We start from the raw sequence: 26,528 nt of genomic DNA on the forward strand, positions 1-26,528 counted from the left end.
GAGATTCTACTGCTATGGCACAAGCACTAAATTTCTCTCATTCTTTTAGGGACTTGTTGTCTAATCCTAATAGATGACCAACTTAATTCCACCATTTGTAATATATCCTAAATAAAGCCTAAATTGCCTTTCCTCCCCTTCTCTTCACCATTTTCCTTATTTCTTCTCTCCTTAGTCATTTTTGCCCTAACTTCCTCTTTCTGTGCAATATCACTCAAATTCTCTATAAAATATTGTATTATTGTTTTATGTAGTCAAATGATCCAGCTCCAGGGGAGGAGAAATATGTTGCAGTAACTAGTTAGGGAATCAGTGGATCAGTCAGAAAATAACCAACCACGAGGGCTAGTCAGAATGATTAATGTGCAGAGTTCTAAGAAAGATAAAGAAAGCTATTGATCTGTCCTCACTGTTCAGGGAGTAAAACATTGTCAGGAAATGAAAATGAAACCAATAGGGAAGAATAGTTGTGCCTACCAAAAGTTTATAGACAGGGAATACCTAATACCTACCATAAGTTTATAAGATATTTGAAGGTTGCAAAAATTTACATTTAAGCCACAAGTCACTGACTGTATTTCTTCAATGCTGGAATTTTATAGAATTTTTTTGTCTACACCGCTGGGAATTTTTCATATTATTGGTTCTTAATGATTTTCAGGCCTTGATAGGGACATAATATTTCATAAATCATTTGATAGTTATTACTACTGTTCATCAACTAATTCTCCCTCTCTACCTAGTAAAGAATAGGATATCACCACCTGGCTCCCCTTTTACTGGGTGAGATGATATGACTACTGACTACCTCTGGATAATGAATTGTAAGCAGAAATTATGTGCATCACTTCCAGACTATATTTTTTGCCCATTTTTCTAATTGATTTGTGTTCATACTATTGAAATTTGGGAGTTCTTTACATATTCTACATATAATATTTTTGTCAAATATATGGTTTGCAAATATTTTCTCCTTATGTGCAGCTTGTCTTCATCCCCTTAACAGGATCTTTCATAGGACAAAATGTATTAATTTGGGTGAAGTCCAATTTGTGAATATTTTCTTTTATAGATTGTGCTTTCAATATCATGTCTAGAAATTCATCATAGATGCCCTAAGTCCTCAGGTTTTCCTGTTTTTTTCTCAAATTTGTATAGCTTTATGTTTTACATTTAGATTTATGATTTATTTTAAATTAAGTTTGTATACACTCTGAGGTTTAGGTTGAAATATTATTAATTTTTAACCTATAGCTGTCTAATTATTCAAGTACGCTGTTGAAAAGACCATCCTTTTTCCATTTAATAGCTTTTGCCCTTTCTCAGAATCCAGGTAGCTATACATGGTTTGGTCTTTCTCAGTTCTCTATTCTCCTATATTTTTTCTCTCAAATTTGTATAGCTTTATGTTTTACATTTAGATTTATGTGTTCCATTGATCTATGTGTCTATCTGAAAAGAAATTTTAAAAACAAATCTATCTAAAAGGTATATTCCTTCTTTTAGAATAATTTCCTCAAACTGGAGGCTTGGTCTTTTAGAAAAGAAGAATGGAGTCTCTCGGAATTCCAGTTTGGTAGTTAAGAAAAAAAAATAAATGGATGGACAATTTGATATGGCCATAGATTTTATGAATATAAAATAGGAAGAAGCATAAGATACTTCCCATAAAAGTAACTCACAAGTGACAAGTGTCGAGTTTCTAAACATTTCAAGATTCAGTGCTTTAGGCCAACTCCAGAATGATGTCAAAAGCTTTAAGAACTATTTAAATAATGTTTTTTAAAAGACTATGTTAAAAATTATATTTTATATTATATACATATATTCTCTATACACACACACACACACCCCTAAGTGTATTTCTCTTTTCTGTTTCTTTATTCCATTTCATATTTCAAAGATAGGAATTAAGAGGTCTGGGAACACACCAAATCCTGTTTAAAGATTTGTAGATTTGTAGTCAGTTGCAAAATGCCTGATTGCAGTTAATGACCTAAAGTGCTGCAATTTATTCCAGTTTTCAAATAAACTCAGCTGACATTTGTTTGAATAGCAAACTACAGCAAACAAGAGTCTTACAGGCATGAATGAGACATAATGAACAATGAAAAAAAATCAAAATTGTAGGCCAATTGCGTGACATTTTCTGTGGAGGGGGTGGACTTAAACCCTTTGAGATTATGTGATTTTCCTACGGTGTGTCTGGATCTGTTCTCATCCATGATTAACACACTGGAATCTCTTTCTACTAAACAACAATATAAAATAGGTGTTTCATGAATTCTTCGAAGATTAAGTTGATGATAATCTCTTCTGTAACACTCATATTAAAAATCTACAAAACAAAATTCTTCTGCAAATTAGAAATAGATGTTCTCCTTAGAAATTAACTCCCATTTATTCTATTCCCGCTAATTCCTTTTAACTTTCCTAAGAATTTTTATTCTCTGATTCTACACAAATAGAAAATAAAATACCAACCAAAATTGTAGCCTGGGGAGAAGTTACGAACTCTTAAGAGAAAACATCCTCTTTTGGGTAGGGCTAAGGCTACAGATGGTGGAAGACGGACAAGGTTAGGGTGGAGGCTAGATATTAACATAACAACAACCATAAAGTGCCTATTTTAAGGGGAAAGGGGAAGTGAAAGATATCCAAACCTAGAAATATTAGCTATTCTTTTTTTTTTTTTTAACGTTTATTTATTTTTGAGACAGGGACAGAGCATGAACGGGGGAGGGTCAGAGAGGGAGCGAGACACAGAATCTGAAACAGGCTCCAGGCTCTGAGCAGTCAGCACAGAGCCGGACGCGGGACTTGAACTCAGGGACCGCGAGATCGTGACCTGAGCCGAAGTCGGACGCTTAACCGACTGAGCCACCCAGGCGCCCCAATATTAGCTATTCTTAATCCATATTATCTTCACATCTCATATCTCATGGAAAAATCTTGATGACTTAAACCTTTCCTAATTTTGAATATCAAATGCTTTCAGAGCATCAGTAAAATTGTTTTGATGAAATAATCCGTTTGACACTGCCATGTCTGTATCAGAGGCCAACTGCTACCCCCTGCTTTGCCTCTTCTGAGCACATTTGTGGGAAGCATTTTTAAAGGGCAACCACAGTGAGTCAAGCATGTTGTCTTCATAATTGCACATCTGTGGTATCTTTGCGGGCTTTTCTATTAATAACATTATATGTTATCTATAAGCAGGACATTGGAATTGTGCTGATTTCATTAGCCCTTGTCATATGGCTTCTTTTAGGGTTTTTAAAAGTGAACAGCTGTTTTTCACAAACATTTATTAAATAATTATGATTCAAAAATTTAGCTTCAAAATCTAAAACTTTGCTTAAGTTTTACTTGGCAACAGCAGTGGGCATGAATTATTCAAGATGTGATATGTGACAGGTGCAATGTGCTGATAAAATATCCTTTTTATTTCTACTATTAGGGTAGAAAATTATTAATCCCCCCAGAATACTAATCAAAAGAAAGAAGGGCTTCAAATATTTATGCTAATGACTTATTAGAATTAAATTGCATTTTGAAAATTAGATGGAATCCTAAATTAACTAAAATTAGTCCTTTTAGATGAACTAGGGCAACCAGAACAAAATTACTTCTGTTACTTTAAAACCCACTACATTTCTAAGCCCTCAATAAATACACTCTGTACTTCCCTGATGTATTGTGTCTCCGCCAAAATTCATCTACCCTCCTCTTCAATGTCTGTTGCTATTTTGATTGCTCATCAGATGTCTCCTTGAACCTCAAATAGCTGCACCATACGTAAGGTTCTAGAAGGATAGCTAAGAACACAGGTCCTACTGAATAACATTAGAGAATACTAATAATTAACTGGATCAACTCTTTTGTTCTTTATCCATGAACAACAATACATTTTGGTGGTTTAGGATAAACATGTTGTTCAGGTTAATCCACGAGAGTAAAAGGAACAGATCACTATTTTATCTGGAAGGTGAAAAATCACCAATCATTTTAAGAATAAGCGAGTTACTCCTGACAAAACATACATTCCAATCTTACTTCTCAGCTCTATCATGTAGGATGAGAGTAAAGAAAAGAATATAAAAGAAATGCTTCCAAAAAGTACTTCCCAGCAATAAGGAGACTCAAACTAACAACAGCTTCCTAGTCATCATACCCAATAGATCGCCCTTCTTCCTGCCATCCAGGAATAGCTAGCATTTCTTATAACCAGGTCAAGACAGATATGTCTAGCCTTAAACAGGGAGGTTTGCATTTTACTTTATATATTTTAACGTTTATTTACTTTTTAGAGAGAGAGCTAGAGTGTGAGCAGGGGAGGGACAGAGAGAGAGGGAGACACAGAATCCGAAGCAGGCTCCAGGCTCTGGGCTGTCAGCACAGAGCCTGATGTGGGGCTCGAACACAGGAACTGTGAGATTATGACCTGAGCCACAGTCAGACACACGAACTGTGAGATTATTACCTGAGCCACAGTCAGATGACTGAGCCACCCAAGCACCTCCGCATTTTAAATTCCTTTTCAACAACTCTTTAGTCGTGAGAGAGTAAAATTTATAATGCTAATTGGTGCATAAGATTATCATATATTGTTTTTCTGTCATCAAATAACAAAGATGAGCATTCATATTATATATTTGAAAAAGTCCAAAGCACTTAGTTTTTGATGAAGTTGGAAGAAAACAATAAGATGGATGGTTTTTAATCTTAAAATTTACCATGTCATATAAAAACTACTTCAAATTTAGTCCTATATTTAAAATATATAATAAAGCTTCAGAAAGAAAATGATTGCATGATTTTTTCATTAAAAAAGGTAATTCATACAGAATAACATACCACTAAACATTAAAAAAGGCAAATAAATAATACAATGGTTTGACATAAAATATGAACAGTTAGCTCACAGGAAAAAAATTAAAACATATGCAAAGATGTTCCATTTCACCAATAATTTTAAAAATGTAAATTAAAATAAGATTTATTTTTCATCTATAAAATTAGCAAAAAAAAAAAAATCTAAAAGTTTAATGATTTACTCCATCAAGGGTTTGAGGGAAATAAGCACTCTCATACACCGTTCATAAAAGTATGAATTACCAAAACATTTTATAAAATCAATTTTACAATCTCTATCAAAATTTAAAAGCCTGCTGTTCTTGGTACATACGTTCCACTGCTAGAAATTCACCTTACTTAGGAGTGCCTGGGTGGCTTTGATGGTTAAGCGTCCAACACTTGGTTTCCGCTCAGAACATGATCTCAAGATTAGTGAGTTGGAGCCCAGCATCAGGCTCTGCACTGACAGTGTGGAGCCTGCTTGGGATTCTTTCTCTTCCTCTCTCTCTGCCCCTCCCCTGTTCATGCGCTCGTGCTTTCTCTCTCTCTCTCTCTCTCTCTCTCTCTCTCTCTCTCTCCAAATAAATAAATACACTTTTTAAATAAAATTGTAAAAAGTTATTTTGAAAAAACACCTATGTTGAAATGTACACATATCCTAGAAACACATTACAAAATATTTTTATCCTCACCAAATAGTACATAAATCCAGTATACCTACAGCCTCTTAGAATGCTTTCCCTTTCTTTAAAAAAAAAAAAAGCCCCACACTCAAATTATCATATAATATGCCTAGTTTGGGCACAGGCCAGCAGTTGAAAAGATAGAAATAAATTACTTTTAGATTCTTATTGTTTTCCTGATGACACACAAATTATGCTGCTGTTTATCTTTCAGGCTGCAGCTGTTGCTGGCTCTGCATCACTGTTTACTATAATTGCTGTCTTCAGATCTCATTCTGACCCATATCCCATTATAGGATATGCCCAGGCCAGATGAGCCATTTCAGAAATCGACAGCACTCACGAATGTTTGCAAAACCGTGGCTTTACAAATCTCTTTTCCAATAGCATGAAAATTATTTCCTATACCTTCCCGCTCAGCAAAAATCCTCACCTGGCTGTTTCTCGCCATTCAGCATCCTCACCTTCACGCCAGCAAATCTCATCCAGTTCTGTGAAAAGGTCATGAGGAATGTGTTCCTCATCATCATCCTCAGTTCCAAGAATAAACTGCACTCGTTGTGATGGCGTGTCTAGAGAAAACCAGAGACGTGAGTATGCATTACCATGACTTCAAGCTTAAAATTTCCTGGTCACCCAACTCCAACACCACTCCAGACTCACACCTCCCTGCCCGCCCCCTGCAACACTCATCCATGGTAGATTTGGTAAACTAAAACTAAATTTAGCATTACCTGAAGTCTAGTATAATTTGGGAGCAAAAATATGTAAAATGTAGATGCATTTTATATATATATATATATATATATATATATATATATATACACACACACACGCACACACACACACACACACACACATATATACATATATACATATATATATTCAAAATAATATTAAATGTTATGATTATTTTTGGATTGTTTACAGCATTAATCATAGAAACTATTTCTATATTTCCCTCACACACACATACATGCATTTTCTCTCATCATATATGCTATACTTTATGGGAATATTTAGAACAGGCTATGATAAAATTCACTTATACTAAAACTATGCTGAATGTAATTCACCATGAACTCCTTTGTGAGGCTCTTTTTTAGTCACACCTTTGTCCCTTCCCGAACCCTGACAACCACTAATCTGGTCTCCACTGCTATGGTTTTACCATTTCCAGAATGCTATCTAAACAGAAACTAAATCCAAAATCATCCAAGTGCGATATCATCTACTGGTGGTGTTTGCTTAAACATTCAAAGATCTCTCAACCATGACTACGGTGCGAGTCACTACATTCTTGGTAGGGGAGTAAAATAATGCGTGGTTTGGACACAAGACACACAGTCTCAAAGGTGTACATGGTGTTCCCGGAAAGAACATGTTGTTCACAATTTGAGGGTCTCTGGAGAAGGGACCTACATCATTTGGCAGACGTAGATTGACGGTGTTTTCTACAAGGCTTCCAGTCCTGCTAGTTGGCCTTAGAGTTTCCAGTTCATTAAGATAACTGGATCTAGACCCTGTTTCTAGACACACTGCATGAGGACAGTTAGTCCAATCTGATCTGTTTGCCCACGCTACCCACGAAGTGGCATTTACTCATTCCACTGTGCGACCGCTACAGAAAAGGGGGTAGGGAAGACATCCAAAGGTGTTATTAGGGTTTTTGTGTGGGAGATGAAAGCACTGAGAACATCCTTGCATTTCTGATAAACTTCTTTTTTTTTTCAATGTTTATTTATTTTTGGGACAGAGAGAGACAGAGCATGAACGGGGGAGGGGCAGAGAGAGAGGGAGACACAGAATTGGAAACAGGCTCCAGGCTCTGAGCCATCAGCCCAGAGCCTGACGCGGGGCTCGAACTCACGGACCGCGAGATCGTGACCTGGCTGAAGTCGGACGCTTAACCGACTGCGCCACCCAGGCGCCCCTCTGATAAACTTCTTAAGTTCAAAAGCAATGATAATACAAACAATGGGCAGAGTCACCTAGCAGAGAATGGCAGGACAGCAGTCAATTATATTTATGGATCTGGTCACAGATTGGGAGAGACACATGAAGGTATCTTTCTTTATGAGGAATACTCCAGGAGAAGTTCTGGAAGATCATTAAATTCACTTCCATGTGGTACCATTAAACGTGTTCATCTCCAGAAGCTATACCTTCACCTTCTTTCCACCCTACTCACACCCAGACCTTTTGTTGGAAAGGGTAAGAAGTAAAAATGAAAAGGGAATTTTCATAAAATTTATAAAAATCTATGCCTTCCACTTGAATTCATTTGGGCCACTGCAGGGAGACTTGGCAAGCAGTATACTCAACCAAGTGGTGATTATACTTATTATTTAGAACCGTGTCAAACCAACAATATCTAAGTGCCTAAACTAGAATTAAGTACTGAATTCCCGAGGCCCCCTGTTAGCTGGACTACCACTCAGAGAGTGTACCAATCAGGATGGACTAAGGTTGCTATAAGGGAAAAGGGATGGTATATCACATCCAGAAATGGTCTTGGTGGAATCTTGGATAGTCAAAGCAAGTTTATTAATCCCTTTCTTCCTGATCACTATCCACAAAGTGGCTGAGAGTAAATTATCCCTTTCTGGGGGGAGCCACATTCAGTGACCAAACTGCCTTCGCTAATATGTAGTACGTGGACTAGGAGGAAAGGAGGAAGGCAGAGTCAGAAGTCTTTTCATTTTGATTTTTGAAGATGTCCTTCCAACATTTAACAATAACAGATGCCGGTGGGTAATAGGGACTGTGGAATGTCCACTGGATTTTTGAGTGAATTTGGGGATAAAATAAAGCATGTTATCTAACTTCAAATGATTCAAAAAGCTGAAAACATAACACAGTTTAGTTTCAAGGGCCACAATGGCGTATCTAGAATCAACTGATCAGAGTGGAAGAGCGACACGATAACCTCAGATTAGAGACATCTGCTGACCTCTTATCAAGATAACATCTCCTAAATTCTATCCCGGTTTCCATGTAAGGGCTACAGGACTTTCCCAGGGCTGCAGGCTGACTACAAGAATTTACCTAAAATTCTTTGGTGAGTGTTTCATTCTTTAGCAGGTCATTTATATCAGCATGATAAACCCAATCCAGTACGGTAGGAGTCCAATATTAATTGGTGCCTAATCTGTGGTTTCCCCTTGAATTTGTCTCTTTAGAGAAATCTTCATGACAGGGTCAAAGCTCTCTTGTAGCAGACAAGATCTACTGCAGAAAATTCCAAGAACTCTTACTTCCAACTCCAAATGATCTGAAGTTGGCATGGCAGACCGTAAGAGGAATCTGAGCTAAACAACAGCTCAACTATTGCCATTCTCCTGTAACCAGCATTGCACGACCCACTTTACCCATTTCCCAAGAAAGCCAGCCAACATTCTCATGATTTGCCTGATTTGTGTACATAGGGCTGATGAATTTCCCTCTCATGCTCAGTGTAAGTACATATCTCTGAAACTATTGTCTGAAAGGAAATGCAAATTTGTTGTGCCAATTGTCACAATTGGACAAACCTGAGACTGACCAGAAGATTGTCAGGGAAGTCCCCTTGCCTAAAGGAGGGTTGGTACCAACCATTTAGGCAGCTGTTTTAAAATTTATTCCCTGGTTCTCAGCCTACAACTATCCTCTCACACTGCCCCAATTCCTCCTTTAAACAGGCAATAAAGTAAAGGAATATTTATTGCTCCACTGATTTACAATTTGATCAGCAAGTTTGCTACCAATCCCAATGGACTTCTCTCAATCCATTAGTCATCCCATGAATCAGCTCTGATGCCCTCCTCCTTCATCCTCCAAATATCCATGTCTCTGTCAGCATCCCTTCCTCATTGCCAAAACTGTCAAGAACTGTGAAGGGTGTTAGCATTTACCCTGACATTTTATGGATGCTGGCAAAAGACAGGAGACTCCTAGAGACAAAACATAGTTTATCACTCACAACAATAGCATTCATCAGATGAAAATCATTTGTACTGGTACTCCAACCACAATTCCCACAGGAGAATGTGCAAAGAGCCAAGAGATGCTGCATAAACAATGGGTTGTGTTACAAGAGGGGGCCAATGTTATGGGACCCAACTCTTTCCTAAGGGACAGTAAGCCTCCCTGACCTCTGTCTCATAGAAAGACATGATGTTTACTAAACTGGACAGTAAACAGAGACACTATCTCTATCTTCCAAGTCTGTTCACTATACTGACATCCTTGAAAAGAAAGGCACAAAGGCAGTCAATGCCTCTGCTCACAAGATATAAAGGAACATGGCCACGAATATGGTTGTGGGGAGACAATTCTCCAAGGATCTGTCACTCTCAGAAAACATCTTTGGAGTCTGTCTTGCTAAATTGAAACTAGGCCTTATAAACCTTCTTACCATCTTTATACCTCTTAATATTCCCAACTTTATTTATCCATTCTTTAATTTACTCTCTAAGGATTATATATAAAAAAAAAAGGATGCCTAGGGATTTTGCCTTCATCATTTCCTCTTTGGTTTATATTTTTAAAAGATTATCTGATTATTTACCTAGAGATCTTTACTAGGTTGCTGGACACAAAATCAAAATATAAAAACCACTCTATTCCTATATTGCAGTAAAAATTATTTTAAAATCTAGTAGAAAAAAATTCCATTTACTTTAGAAGCAAAATACAAGGCTATCTAGGAATGAATTTAAAAATATGTAATACATTCATAATGAAAACTATAAAACTTTATTAAATGATATAAAAGTAGACCTAAATAAATGATTGAATATATACTAATGAGAAGCCTCAATAGTGGAAAACTATCTCATAAATTCAATGTTATTCCAACAAAACATTTGGTATTTTCAAATATTTTTGTAAAACACAAAAGAATGAGTAAATCTGTAACAAACGAATAATTACTGAATTCTATAATATTAAATATTTCACTTGTGAAAGTAAACCAATTAATCAGTTATTTAAAAGATTAGGTTACAATGATCACAATTGAGAGGATTTCAGAAGTCAGAAGTGAAAATATACATATAATACAAAACATAGCATCATACTTTCTGAGTAATAAATAAATGTTTGTGGTGAGGAATTGCCTATCTCATTAGCTTTGTCTTCTGCCACTCTTTCCCTTGTTATTCCATTCAGAGTACATTAGCTTTCTTTCAGATTCTTAAAAATACCATGCTCCTTTCCATGACGGGGTCATTGCACATACTGTTTACTCTAGCTCTCCTATGTATCGTTCAGCATCTACTTCGATGTGATATACTTCAGCAAGCCTACCTAAACAGCTTTGCAAAATACACGCAGAAACGCGCATATAAGCACATTCGTATGCAAACAATTAAGTTAGTCATCTGTTTTCCGAATTCATAGCACTCTGTACTTCTAGTTACACTTATCTTGATTGCAATTTTAAATGTGTTGCACAATAATAAATTAAATATTTTAAATTGTCAAAATTAGTCTCTTGGAAAAAAGTAGGAACAAGTCCTAAGAGAGAAAATTATGCATGCAAAAATGCTTTTCAAACTATAAAGCACTATATGAGTATTACTGATGATGATTGATGCTAGTTGTGTGTTATAATGACAACATAGGTCTATCAAAATAGATTTAGAGTTTAAAACAGGAAGAATGAGAAAATAGTAGTGCCATTGATTAAAAGAGCTATAACATGGATGGACCTTGAACGCATTATGCTAAGTGAAATAAGTCAGAGAGAGAAAGATAAATACTGTATGCTCTCACTTGTGGAATCAACACAAAACACACACACACACACACACACACACACACACACATACACACAAAGAGATTTGTGGTTACCAGGGGCAGGGGTGTCGGGACTAGGGGAACTGGAAGAAGGTGGTTGAAAGGTATAAACTTCCAGTTATAAGATGAATAAGTACCAGGCATGTAACGTACAACATGATGACTATAGTTAACACTCCTGTATGATGTTTAGGAAAGTTGTTATGAGAGTAGATCCTAAGTGTTCTTAGCACAAGGGGAATTTTTTTCTCTTTTTATTGTTATCTGCATGAGATGATGGAGGGTGGGTGTTGATTAACCTATGGTGGTAATCATTTCACAATATATGTAAATCAAACCATCATGTTATATACATTAAACTTACACAGTGATGTATGTCAATTATTTCTAAAAAAAAAAAACACACAGGGAAAAAGAGGGTTGTCAAAATGAGAACCTGTATTACAAGCGGAGAGCTCAAAAAAAAAAAAAACTTTCAGATACGCTGAATTTGAAGGGACTCTGGGACAAACATACAAAGATGATCATAGGGCAGTTGGAGGTTTGATTGTGGAAAAAAGGGCAGGGTCAGTGGTAGAGACATGGGTGGCATTCAACCAGAGAAGTCATATGATTATAATGAATGAGTACTCAAAAATGAAAGAAGAGTAGGGACAGAAAGAGACTCAACATCAGGGGAGTAATCAGCTTAAAAATTTGGAAGAAGGAAAAGGAGTTAACAAAAGATACAGAAAAGGAATAGATACGTAAAAGAATTGACACATTAAACAAATATATTTGATGGATACCTTCCATAGGTCAGGTACTATTTAAGGAGTGAATTACACTGATATAAACAGAAAAAAATCTCTGCCCTCATAGAGAATAGAGCTGATGGAGAGATAATATAACATATGCCGTGTTTGAAAAGGATTTCAAAAGAATAAGAAGTCAATAATGTCAGATGCTATAGAATCAATGATGAGAACTAAGTAGCAGCTACAGGATTTGGCTAGTTGAATGTTCAATAGCACTGCAATTCCAGAGAACATATATTATCAGAAATAAACAGGTTGTTTCTATTTGGAATAGAGATTATATTTTCAACGAATTGTTAGTTAAGGAAATCAAACTTACATAGTTACACTTCCAGAGGAAAACCACTAATAGAATAGTAATTGTAAACAAGCAAGTTCCCTAGCAAAGTTTCATCTTTTTATTATTACCTATGTTACTTATATTGTTTTAATTACTCACATATTAATACCAGGTTCTAAAGTACAGTTTTCCTAATAATGAATGAAAATATTCTCCTTTCTGTAGGCTTTGTTTCCAAGTTCACTATTTTTCAGGCACTTTCTGGAGAATAGTCAACAGATATGTCAAGAAATGTATTTTTCATTACAATATAACAAGTAAAATGACAGAAGTGAATTGTAAAATTTGCATTTTACATACATGACCTTAATGTCATGAAGACTGCAAGCCTCTTGCACTATGACATTTAGCTCAAGGGAGCAGATTCACAATATGAAATGTTTACCATTATGTATTTCTGAATTACTTTATCCTTGTTTTTTCCTCTTTATCCTTGTGTACTTTAGGTAAATCAATATTCAGATAATCTATCTTATGAAATTATGAAATAATGACCACTTTGATGGTTCTGTTTCAAATTCATGTCCAGTCTCTGCAGATCAATATTTTCCTTCATTTGAACTTTAAAATTTTGCTCATGTTTTTTAATATTACATACAGTCTGCTCATTTAGATTCCTACATTTGCTTCGTTTACATAATTGAAATAATGTACTTATTGCTATTAATGATAATTCACTCATTCTGTTATAGGGTAACAGATTAATAAAATAATATTTCAGCTGAAGCACCAAGAGCCAATATGTATTTCTCTCCAAAGAGGATATAAGAATACATGCAGAATTTATAAACCATGTTCCTGAAAACCTACTTATCTAACTCCTCACCCACAGTAAGGCTATAAAAGGTCATAACTTGAAAACAGTACACACGTTTTGGAGAGGACTTTTTCAGAGAAAGCTGTAATGTGAGTTCCAAGTCTCCTTGCTCCCCTACAAAGGCAGGGAAGAGGGGTGTCTACCCCTTCCTCGAGCAAAGTGAGTAGACCTCCAAGGGCATCAGAAGGGCTTGATATATCCCCTGCAATGAACTGGGGTATGATTTCTGCCTGAGAAACACAGTCTGCCTAGCTGCTGATGGCTGAGATTGCTGCTTTAGTAACATACTCTTCCAGTATTATCAAGGCAATGGGAGTATGTATATTTTCTGTGAATCATATATGGGCCACACATGAGAGAGACAGAGAGACAGAAGGAGAGAGAGAGAGAATGTGGAATGTGGACTTATCTTTGATCCTGTCCAAGAGGCTGCCATGAAGCAGAGACAAGACTTTAGCAGAGAGAATCTGTTACTATAGCTGAATGCCTAGGGGATTAGGAGGAATAAGCAATAAGCCAAAAGAGAGTGCAGGTGAGAGACCCTCCAGGGGACAATGAGTAAATTCAAATCCTTATTAAGCCGAGAGTGTGTGAAATCAGCTTGCAATAGTACTAGTTAAGTAAGAACTTTCCTGCCCAACCCCCTTAGGTTTTCTCATTTCCTATGATCCAAATCTGAAAGGATCAGAAACCAAAGTCAGGACTATGAATGAACATCTGAAAGAAGTTCAAGGTAGGAGAAAAGAAAAAAGCAACTATGTCCTCTTTCCTCAACTGCAGCAGGCCTGGGCAAGAGAAGGGGGAAAAGCCTTAGAGTTAAAGCAAGTTCAAATTTCACTATTACATGAGACTAAATATTTTAATTACTGATTAGAGGACTTTGAGTTACCTAAAAGTGACTAGAAAAGCTGAGGAGTCCACCAGAGTTTTCACTGGAGAGCAGAATAACAATCAGACCCACTGAATAAATATAAAGAGATGGTGCAAGATAGAAGTACTTTATGATTAAATCTGACATGTAGTATTCATTCAATGTAACAGTTACAAAAATTATACAAATGATCATATTTCTTTCATATTCATAAATGGGTCATTAACCTTTAAACCCTATGTTTTACTGACACAGTTGACTATGTTGAGATTATAAAGAGAGAGAAAAAAAACAAAACAGATTTTTAATTTATTAGTATCTTCTCTGGGCCAGCCATTTTCATTTACTATCTCTTCTATGTCTTACAATAACCCAGTTGAAAGGGCACTGGTATTAATCTTAAAATACAGCGCAGGGGCACCTGGGTGGCTCAGTCAGTTAAGCGTCCAACTTTGGTTCATGTCATGATCTCACAGTTCAAGTCCTGCATTGGGCTCTGTGCTGACAGCTCAAGTCTGGAGCCTACTTTGGATTCTGTGCCTCCCTCTCTCTCTGTCCCTCCCCCACTTGCTCACATGCACATGCTCTCTCTCTCAAAAATATAATCATTAAAAAAATTTTTTAGGTGCACCTTGGTGGCTTAGAAGGTTAAGGGTCCAACTTGGGCCAGGTCATGATCTCACGGTTCATGAGTTCGAGCCCTGCATCAGGCTCTGTACTGACAGCTCAGAACCTCAAGCCTGCTTCAGATTCTGTCTCTCTCTCTTTCTGTCTGTCTGTCTCTCTTTCTCTCCCCTCCCCAACTCACCCTCTGTCTCTTTCTCTGTCTCTCAAAAAATGAGTAAACATTAATAAAAATTTTAAAAATAATCAGTGCAAATAATGAAGGAGGTTGAGAACCGGTGCATTCACATTCATGAATAGAAGGATTCAATATTGTCAAGATGTCAGTTCTTCCCAACATGATCGATACATTCAAAGCAATCCCAATTGAAATCCCAGAAAGCTATTTTATGGACATCATCAAACTGATTCTAAAGTTTATATGAAGAGGCAAATGATATTAGCCAACATAATATTGAAAAATAAGAACAGTTGGAGGATTGACGCTAACTGACTTCCATGCTTACAAGGAAGCAACAGTAATCAGACAGTGTGATATTGGCAAAAGAAAAGACAAATAGATCAATGGAAGAGAATAGAGAGCCCAGTGATAAACCCCCATATATATAGTCAACTAATCTTTGACAAAAAAGCAAAGGCAATATAATGGAGCAAAGATAGCCTCTTCAACAAATGGTTGCTAGCACAACTGGATATCGCAGGCAAAAACATGAATCTAGACATAGACCTTATGTCCTTCATAAAAATTAACTAAAAATGGATCATATTCCTAAATGTAAAACACAAATCTGTAAAATTCCTAGAAGACAACACAGGGGAAAACCTAGATGACATCTGGTATGATGGTGCCTTTTTAAGATACAACACCAAAGACTATCCGTGAAATAAAGAATTGATAAGCTGGAATTCATTAAAACTAAAAATTTCCAGCTTTGTAGGAGAGGCTAAAGTCTGGGATTGTGATGGCTCCCGCTTTGGTTTTCTTCTTCAACATTACTTTGGCTATTTGGGGTCTTTTATGGTTCCACACAAATTTTAGAATTGTTTGTTCTAGCTTTGAGAAGAATGCTGGTGCGATATTGATTGGGATTGCACTGAATGTGTAGACTGCTCGGGTAGTGTTGACATTTTAACAATATTTATTCTTCCAATCCATGAGCATGGAATGTTTTTCCATTTCTTTATATCTTCTTCAATTTCCTTCATAAGCTTTCTATAGTTTTCAGCATACAGATCTTTTACATCTTTGGTTAGGTTTATTCCTAGGTATTTTATGGTTCTTGGTGCATTTGTAAATGGGATAAGTTTCTTTATTTCTCTTTCTGTTGCTTCATTATTGGTGTATAAAAATGCAACCGATTTCTGTACACTGATTTTGTACCCTGCAACTTTGCGGAATTCATGTATCAGTTCTAGCAGACTTTTTGTGGAGTCTGCTGGGTTTTCCATGTAGAGTATCATGCCCTCTGTGAAAAGTGGAAGTTTGACTTCATCTTTGCCAATTTTGATGCCTTTGATTTCATTTTGTTGTCTGATTCCTGATGCTAAGACTTCCAACACTGTGTTAAACAACAGCGGTGAGAGTGGACATCCCTGTCGTGTTTCTGATCTCAGAGGGAAAGCTCTCAGGTTTTCCTCATTGAAGATGATATTAGCTGTGGGCTTTTCATAAATGGTTTTTATGATATTTAAGTATGTTCCTTCTATCCCGACTTTCTTGAGGGTTGTTATTAAGAAAGGATACTGTATTTTGTCTTTTTCTGCATCGACTGACAGGATTATATGGTTCTTATCCTTTCTTTTATTAATGTGATATATAACATTGATTTGAAAATATTGAACCAGCCCTGCAGCCCAGGAATGAATCTCACTTGATCATGGTGAATAATTCAGTAAGTTTTGATGCTTAAGTCATAAGTATTCAGGAATACAATATGCTATTTTGCCAACTTCCTTCTTCCAGAGTAGCTTACTGGGGAGACGACCATCTCTTTCCTTCATCTCTTTTTATGTGATTTAACCAGGGGATTCTTCAGTGTGTACTTGAAGAAAATGTGTATTCTATTTTTCTTGGATGGAATGTTTTATATATATCTTTTAGAACCAAGTATTCTGAAGTATGCTTCAAGTAAAAAAAAACTGTCCTTGTTAAAAAAAAAAAAGAAAAAAATGAATTAAATAAATAAATAAAAATTAAATTTAAAATTTCCAAAAAAATATTTAAAAATTAAATTAAATTAAAAATTTCTGCTCTATGAAAGATAATGTCAAGAGGAAAACAAGACAAGATGCAGATTATGAGAAAATATTTGCAAAAGACACATCTGATAAAGGGCTGTGATCCAAACTACACAAAGAACATTTAAAATTAAACAATAAAAAAATAAACAGCCCACTTTTTAAAATGGGCCAAAGACAGAAGACATGAACAGATATTTCTCCAAAGAAGACATCCAGATGGCCAACAGACACATGAAAAGATGTTCAACATCACTCATCATCAGGAAAATGCCAATTAAAACTATAATGAGATCACTTCACACCTGTCAGAATGGCTAAACTAAAACACATGAGAAACAACAGGTGTTGGTGAGGATGTGGTGGAAAAAAAGAACCCTCTTACACTGTTGGTGGGAATGCAAACTGATGCAGACACTCTGCACCTTTGGAGGGTCCTCAGAGAGTTAAAAATAGAACAACCCTATGATCCAGCAATCACACTACTAGGTATTTACTCAAAACACAAAAAACACTAATTCAAAGGGATACATGAGTCCCTATGTTCATAGCAGCATTGTTTACAATAGCCAATTTATGCGAGAAGCTCAAGTATCAAACAACAGATGAATAGATAAAGAAAAAGTGATATCTCTACAATGGAATATTATTCATCGATAAAAAGGAATGAAGTCTTGCCATTTGCAATGACATGGATAAAGCTTGAAAGTATAGTGTCAAGCAAATAAGTCAGAGAAAGACAAATCCTATATGATTTCAGTCATATGTGGAATTTAAGAAACAAAACAAATGAGCAAAGGCCAAAGAGAGAGAGAGAGAGAGAGAGAGAGAGAGAGAGACCAAGAAACATACTCTGAACTATGGAAAACAAACTGATGCCTCCCAGAGGGGAGGCAGGTGGAGAGATGGGTGAAATAGGGGATGGGGATTAAGGAGGGTACTTGTGGTGAGCACTGGGTGATGTACGGAATTGTTAAAATACTGCATCATACACTTGAAACTAATTTAACACTGTATGTTAACTTTACTGGAATTTATTTATTTTGTTTTGTTTTGTTTTGTTTTTTTAACATGAAATTTATTGTTAAATTGGATTCCATACAACACCCAGTGCTCATCCCAACAGGTGCCCTCCTCAATACCCATCACCCACCCTCCCCTCCCTCCCACCCCCCATCAACCCTCAGTTTGTTCTCAGTTTTTAAGAGTCTCTTATGTTTTGGCTCCCTCCCTCTCTAACCTTTTTTTTTCCTTCCCCTCCCCCATGGTCTTCTGTTAAGTTTCTCAGGATCCACATAAGAGTGAAAACATATGGTATCTGTCTTTCTCTGTATAACTTATTTCACTTAGCATAACACTCTCCAGTTCCATCCACGTTGCTACAAAAGGCCATATTTCATTCTTTCTCATTGCCATGTAATATTCCATTGTGTATATAAACCACAATTTCTTTATCCATTCATCAGTTGATGGACATTTAGGCTCTTTCCATAATTTGGCTATTGTTTTTTTTTTTTTAATTTTTTTTTCAACGTTTATTTATTTTTGGGACAGAGAGAGACAGAGCATGAACAGGGGAGGGGCAGAGAGAGAGGGAGACACAGAATCGGAAACAGGCTCCAGGCTCTGAGCCATCAGCCCAGAGCCCGACGCGGGGCTCGAACTCACGGACCGCGAGATCGTGACCTGGCTGAAGTCGGACGCTTAACCGACTGCGCCACCCAGGCGCCCCAATTTGGCTATTGTTGAAAGTGCTGCTGTAAACATTGGGGTACAAGTGCCCCTATGCATGAAACTTAATTAAAAAAGAATATAAATGAATGAATGAATAAACAAATAAACATAGGCAAAGACCTTAACATAAGCCTCACCAAATAAGATAAACAGATAGCAAATAAGCAGACACAAAGACTCTCCACATCATACATCATCAGGGAAATGCAAACTAAAACAAGATACCATTATGCATCTATTAAAATGGCCAAAACACTGAATGGTGCTTGGGACCAACACCAAATGTTGACAACAACGTGGAGCAATCAGAACTCTCACACGTTGCTGGTGGGAATGCAGAATGGTGCTGCCACTTAGAAGACAGTTTGGTGGTTTCTTAGAAAACGAAACGTATTTTTACCATATTATCCAGCAATCACACTCCTTAGAATTCACTCAAAGGAAATGGAACCACGTCCACACAAAAACCTGTACACAGATGTTTTTAGCAGCTTTGTTCATTAAGTGCCCAAACTTTGAAGAAACCAAGATGTTCCTCAGTAGGTGAATGGATAAATAAACTGTAGTACATCCAGACAATGAAATATGATTCAGTGCTAAAAAGAAATAATCTATCAAGATATGAAAAGACATGAAGGAAATGCAAATGTATATGATTAAATGAAAGATGCCCAGGGGTGCCTAGGTGCCTCAGCCAGCTGGGTGTCCAACTTCAGCTCAGATCATGATCTCACGGTCTGTGAGTTCAAGCGCCGTATCAGGCTCTGTGCCATCAGCTCAGAGCCTAGAGCCTGCTTAGGGTTCTGTGTCTCCCTCTCTCTCTGACCCTCCCCTGCTCATGCTGTCTGTCTTTCTCTCTCAAAAATAAATAAACATTAAAAACATTTTTTAATAATAAAATAAATGAAAGAAGCCCATCTGAAAAGACTACATTAGTGTCTAATTCCACCTACATAACATTCTGGAAAAAGCAAAAACTATGGAGAGAATAAAATATTCAATGGTTGGCAGAGGACAGGAGGGGGGATGAATAGGTTGAGCACAGGGGATTTTTAGGGCATTAAAAATACTCTGCATGATATTATAATGATGGATATATGTCATTATGCATTTGTCTAAACCCACAGAATTTACAACACCAAGAGTGAGCCCTAAAGTAAACTATTGGACTTAGGGCGATTATGATATGTTTATGTAGGCCCATCCTTGGTAAAAAAAAAATATATATATATACCATTCTTGTGGGTGATGTTGTTAGTGAGGGAGGCTATACATGTGTAGGGGTAAGGGATATATGGAAAATCTCTATAATTTCCTCTCCATTTTGTTCTAAACCTAAGACTGCTCTAAAAAATAAAGTCTTAAAAACTAGGGCACCTCAGTTTTTAAATTTTATTGTTCACACCAGTCTGCAGCCTATATCTTATGCATGATTATATGTATTCAAGAAGAAGGAGAAAAAAGAAATTACGTTTATATAGCATATTTGCGTCAGGCATTTTTTTTTACAATGTTAATAATGTGAGGTTTGGTTTTGTTACCAAATATTTTAGGAAGTTTGTCAAACTAAATTTTACAGCAAAATGAACAATAATTGAGTCAATAGCCAAGTCTGGTGCTTCACTACCTCTTCAAAGGAAGATGCCAATTTCCTGGATGGAACATGAATATTTATTTTGAAATGAGACTGATGAATTCCTATAAATATCAAATGTACTTAAGAAAATCAACAGTGTAATATATACATTTCCAATCCAGTGTATCTTAAAAAAGAACCTGGTACTGCCTTTTTCTTAAAAGAGTACTATCTGGGTGATAGTTTCTAACATCTACTAAACCAAATCTTATCAATATCAAATGAAATACTTCTAATCTGCCTGTTATCTTAGTGGCTGGTTGTTTTGGACCAAAAAAAAAATCAGTATTTTGAATAGCCATTAAAAAAACAGCATAAATTGCAATTTTAGAGTTACACTAAGAAATCAATTAAGTCTTTCTGTTAGACCCACCCAGTGTGAGCAGATACAGCCATTTTGTATTGCATGACACCTGTTCTAACTACTCACTCACTTGTCAGCAATCACATCCCAGAGTAGCCATGCCTCAACATTGGTACTATGTTCCTCTTGTTTTTGAATCATTTTTGTCTCATCACTGTTTTCAATGACTTTTTTCAGTTTACTCTGCATCAGTAATCTGGGGATCTATAGTATCATGCATCCAGCCCCAAAACTCAATTGTTGTGCACATGAACTGTACACCTTTCCCCTCATAAATCATCAGGATCACTCACCACACACTTTAAAACACTAGTCATAAAAAAAAAGAACACGAGGACAGTTATGAATAAAGAGAATTTGAAAGTCTGAGGTTGGGTACCAAGTATTTAAAAGACTTCTCTAAGACACAATGGTAAGAGCAATAGTATAGAAAATGATGATTTATTAAAGTAAGATCATCTACTCAAGGACAAGAAGTATTTTATTTGGGTTCAAAATAACCTATAACTTCCTGTAGCCGGTTTTTCATTCTTTAAAGTATAAGTGATTGTACAGGTATTAGGGAATTCTCACAAAAGTCTTTTCATGATTATCCTACCAACATATTTTTAACACCTTAAAGAGGGGCTCAGGTTATGTTTCAATATGGCAAATGTTCAAATGTTTTAAGGACTATTCTTTTAATGTCTATGTACCTTACAATTGCATGACATAAATCATGGAAATTACAGTACTATAAAAATCAGAAAGATGTTTCTAGGCATAAATATTTGTCTTATGTTGATAGATATTTTATTTATTTTTAAGATGGTAACTGAGGACATAGAGCATTATGATACAAACTGTAGCCAAGAATATGGTGGATCAAAATAAGGGGCTATTTCTATAGTTACTAAAATATATAATGGATATAAATAATAGCATAGATAAAGTTGCACTAAGGAATAATGGTCTTAGTAGTGTTTCTGGAATCTGCAAGACAGATCAAAAGACACCATTAGAACAGTGAAAAGGTAAGCCATAAATGTGAGAAGGTATTTGAGGTATGTAAAAGCACCACAGGACTTACATTGCTAATATATAAAGAAACTCTACAAATCAATGGGGGAAAAAATCCAGTAAAAAAATTCTCAATTAAATTTAAAATTTATTAATTTTAATTAAATTTTAAAAATTTAAAGCACTAAAGTTGGATAGGCACTTCATAGAAGAGGCTATCCAAATGCCAAAGAGCATATGCAAAGTTGTTCAATCATATCAGTATTCAAGAAATGTGAATTAAAACAACATGGTATTATACACCTTACCAGAAGGGCTAATGTTAAGATAATGGCAAGTGTTGACAAGAATGGAAAATGACATAAACCCTCATACTTTTCCTGTGGAAGTATAAATATGCACCCCACTTTGGAAAATTATTTGGCATTATCTACTCAAATTGAAAATACGCATACCAGGAGCACCTGGGTGGCTCAGTTGATTAAGTGTCTGACTTCAGCTCAGGTCATGATCTCACAGCTCGTGAGTTCAAGCCCTACATCGGGCTCTGTGCTGACAGCTCAGAGCCTGGAGCCTTCTTTGGATTCTGTATCTCCCTCTCTCTCTGCCCCTCCCCTGCTCACGCTCTCTCTCTCTCAAAAACAAATAAACATTAAAAAAAGTTTTAAGAAAGAAAGTATACATACCCTACAGTTCAACAATAAGTTCTAGGTATGAGAAATACATGTGTGTACCAAGAAATATATAAAAACGTTCAAAGCAACAAAAGTAGCTTCAAAATGTAAATGATCCAAATGTCAATCAGTAGAATGCACAGCATATACAAGTAAATGGATACTACACAAAAATTAAAATTAATAAACTAAAACTATGGCCAAAAACATTGGTGAATACCACAAAAACAATATTGAGCAATAGAGAAAGACAGAAACAAATATCTCCTATATGACTTCATTTATATGAAGTTCAAAAACTGCCAAAACACCCAGTATAACAAGACAAGCTCGTGATCCTTTTGGGGAGGAGAGGTAGTGACTGGAGGGATCACTAAGAGAGGTTTGTGGAGTGCTAGACAAGATGGCAGTTACATACATGATGATCATTCATTGAGTTGTACATTTATGTGTCCACACTTTAACACTCTTAAATATTTGTTATACATTATAATAAAATGATTTTTTAAATATTAATTCTGTTATATAACAGCTGAGAGTTAAATAGGAACAGAAAGTCATTACCCATCACAAAATAGCTTTCTGAAGTCATGTTTTCTATATTTGCTTTCTTATTTCCTGAAGCATATGCACAATTTACTATATAAAACTAGAAAAATCCTAGGCTTAATTCCATGGTTGTGCTAATTTCTATAGTACATTTGTGTCCCATATTTTACCCAAGCACTTTATACAGTCTATGGTTTTTAGATGTATTTCTACTGCTTATAGATTAACTAATTATAATTGATCTACCTCCTATCATCTTTCCTGTTATGTTCTTTGTTGGGAGGCTAAGAAACAAATCAACATTAAAGTGTTCTCAATTTCCCTTGTTGTCTTCATTTTTTCACTGACTTCAGGTTTATGCTTCAAATTTATCATTTTTAAACAACCCATTCATGTTCCCGGTTGAAAATATAATTTCAAGGCACCCGGGTGGTTCAGCTGGTTAAGCAGCTGATTTTGGCTCAGGTCATGATCTCACTGTTTGTGAGTTCAAGCCCAGCGTCGGGCTCTGTGCTGAGAGCCTGGAGCCTGTTTCGAATTCTGTGTCTCCCTCTCTCTCTGCTCCTCCCCAACTCACGCTCTGTCTCTGTCTCTGTCTCAAAACTAAACACTAAAAATTGAAATATATATATATCTATATATATCTATATATATCTAGATATATATACACACACATACATACATATATAATTTCAAAGTACAAAAGGTAAATATAAGAGATTACATGAAAAATAACAAGACGCCAGATTTTAGCAGTTTTCTAATATCAAAATTGATTGTAATAGGAAGGAGAATAATCATCACATTCTTATACAAACAATCATGCTTATTAAGTGGAGTAACAAAAGTAGGTTGAACTTATTTGCCAGCATCAAAAGTGTTTTCTATAGTCAAAGCATCACCACCACCACTACCACAAAGCTGAAAAGGTGGGTCTATCTTTGGACTCACCTAGGAATCACAATTTAATCATCAGATCTGGCAGACTAGAACGAACCATTGCAGGTCTGTGATATATGCATCATCTCTTCTGGCGACAGTAAAGGCCTGTTCACTTGTATCTGGATGCAGCACTAACACAACCGGGTCCCTAACAACACTGCCTTACACAACTAGGTCATATAATAAAGTGGGATCTGGCTGATGTTCCTCATACAGTTTGGTGACAAAAATTTCTTAAGAGTGCCAAAATTCAAACATTTACCTCAAAATCTTTTTATTAAATTGATGTTTGCTCCAGAAATATGAGATAAATTATCACATATCTCCACAGATCCATACTCCAACTTACAACCTAAACTTCCAGGTTCCTAGCAGAGGGGGACCTATGCTCCCTCGCATTCTCCTTTATCCTATATCACTTTGGAAACTGAATTCTGAAGAATTTTCAGGCACCTGTAAGAATGTCTTCAAAATATTTTCTTTGAAATCCTCTCAAGTAAAATAAATGTTTTTTAATGTTTATTTTTATTTTTATTTTTGAGAGAAAGAGACAGAGATGAAGAGAGAGTGGGAGCACGGGAGGGACAGAAAGAGAGGGAGACACAGAATCCGAAGCAGGCTCCAGGCTCTGAGCTGCCATTACAGAGCCCGATGCAGGGCTTGAACTCACGGACTGCAAGATCATGACCTGAGCTGAAGTCAGATGCTTAACTGACTGAGCCACCCAGATGCCCCTAAAATAAATATTCTTAATAAATATTCTCAGAAATTTTCTATGAAGCCTTCAGCATAGTAATCTCATATATGCTCACAGATATACCAAAGCAGAATATCAAAGCCCAAATCAAGTGGGATGGTGTTTATAACATGGATATGACTGGGTACTTGATTATCAAGGCACCTGAACTGACTGTGGGTTAGGAATAAAGACAGATGATTGGTCCTGAAGAAGCTGAAAAAAAAAAAGTGAAATCTAGGAAGTTCTACTGCTTAGAGACCACCAGGGTGCCAAACATTTGTCCCTGATAAAACAGATCTTAGGTCTAAATGTCAACAGAGATACTCAGATGGTTGGGGGAGGAAGGAAGTAGGTGGCATCCAAAAATAGTGGCTGACACATCAGAGGGAGAATCTGGGCCACCTGACTAATTTCCAGTTTTACCAAATAAAGAGGCAGAAGCTTCTTCAGATCAATGGTTCTTGATCCTAGCTGGATATTAAATCACCTGGGATACTTTTTAAAGAATAACAGTGCCTAAGGAAATATCCAATATTAATTGAAGTCTTTGAGGGTGGGACCCAGCATCAATATTTTTTAAAGCTCCTCAGATGATTCTACTGTATAACAGGGTTTGACAAGGAACACTCTAGAGCTTTATTTGTCAACTTGTAGTGTGTATATCAGTTATCTAAGTATATTATTAATGTACAGATTCTGATTCGAAAGGTCTGGGGTAGGGCCTGAGATTCTGCATTTCTAACAAGCTCCCATGTGATGCTAATATCACTAGTTCATGGGCCACACTTGAAATAGCAAAATTTCTAGAACAGTGGATCTGAAGCTTGGCTGCACATTAGAATTATCTGGGGGTACTTCAACCAAATACCTACATTTAGGCCCCACCCCCAGAGATCCTGATGGGTATGGGGCTTGACCATCAATATGTTCTGAAAACTCCTAAGTGTAGTCAATGTTGAGAACAACTGTTGTGAAAAACTGACATACTGCATTAAGCCATAAGAAAAAAAAATGATGTCAGAAGCAGGGGGAACAAGTTTATTTATGTTTATTTAGTAAGCATTTCTCAGGTGATGTGAATATATTGTCTCAAATACTAGAAGATGAAAGCTCGAAGTAACCATTAAAGTTTAGCCCAACATATATAATCCATTCTCAGAATCTAAGAGAGAATCTGTATATAAGCAGGTGGAGGATTGAATGAGAAAAATCTACCTAATTTTCACTTTATTACATTCCCAGACTCCACCTCAGAAAACAAAACAAAACAAAACAAAAAAAACACCTGAAAATGACGGGGACCCTTATATACCTCTGAGCCCACTGACTCAGAGATCCTTATATCATGCAGGTGAAGATTCCCAGAATACGTTCCCTTACACACTCCAGACAACAGTCATTCTAACTCTGGCAGAAATACATGCTACTGGGGGAAGGTTAATGCTCTAACTATACACACTGATTGAAACAAGGAGCATACTGATGCCAGTGCCTCTCTAAGAAAAACAACTGGGAAACTATACAAATACTACAAATTAATATATAGTCAAAATAATCTGAATGGCCCAAAGGAAGATCATACCTCTGAAAATTATCCACTTCAGGATCAAAAGAAAATGCCCAGCAATAGCTGGGAATCATCAATAGACTATAAATTATAAACAGAGACTCTATCAAGCAGAACAACAAAAACTAGTTAGGAAAGGACAAGAGGAAATGTAAAGAAAATAGTACATGATAAGAAAAAATTTTAAGAAAACTAAAAATGCAACCACAAAATAAACCAATAACAGAAACAGTAAAATGCAAAACTGATATTGCAGATAATCAAATGGATAATATGAGAGACTAACTTTAAACTACAGAGGAAAATGACAAAGAGC

General features: G+C 36.2%; 1 protein-coding gene across 3 annotated transcripts in view; it reads right to left on the minus strand.

Annotated features, from left to right (window-relative positions):
* The window catches only part of SLC4A10 (solute carrier family 4 member 10), a 212,870-nt gene that overhangs the window by 130,135 nt on the left and 56,207 nt on the right, over nt 1–26,528 (minus strand). For all 3 annotated transcript variants that reach the window (XM_047870584.1, XM_047870583.1, XM_047870585.1), the window contains one exon: nt 5,974–6,112. In XM_047870584.1, the coding sequence (XP_047726540.1) occupies nt 5,974–6,112 (139 nt within the window). The remainder of the gene's footprint in view (nt 1–5,973; nt 6,113–26,528) is intronic.

The sequence above is a fragment of the Prionailurus viverrinus genome, chromosome C1 (assembly GCF_022837055.1).
Source record: "Prionailurus viverrinus isolate Anna chromosome C1, UM_Priviv_1.0, whole genome shotgun sequence".
Taxonomy (NCBI): Eukaryota; Metazoa; Chordata; class Mammalia; order Carnivora; family Felidae; genus Prionailurus; species Prionailurus viverrinus.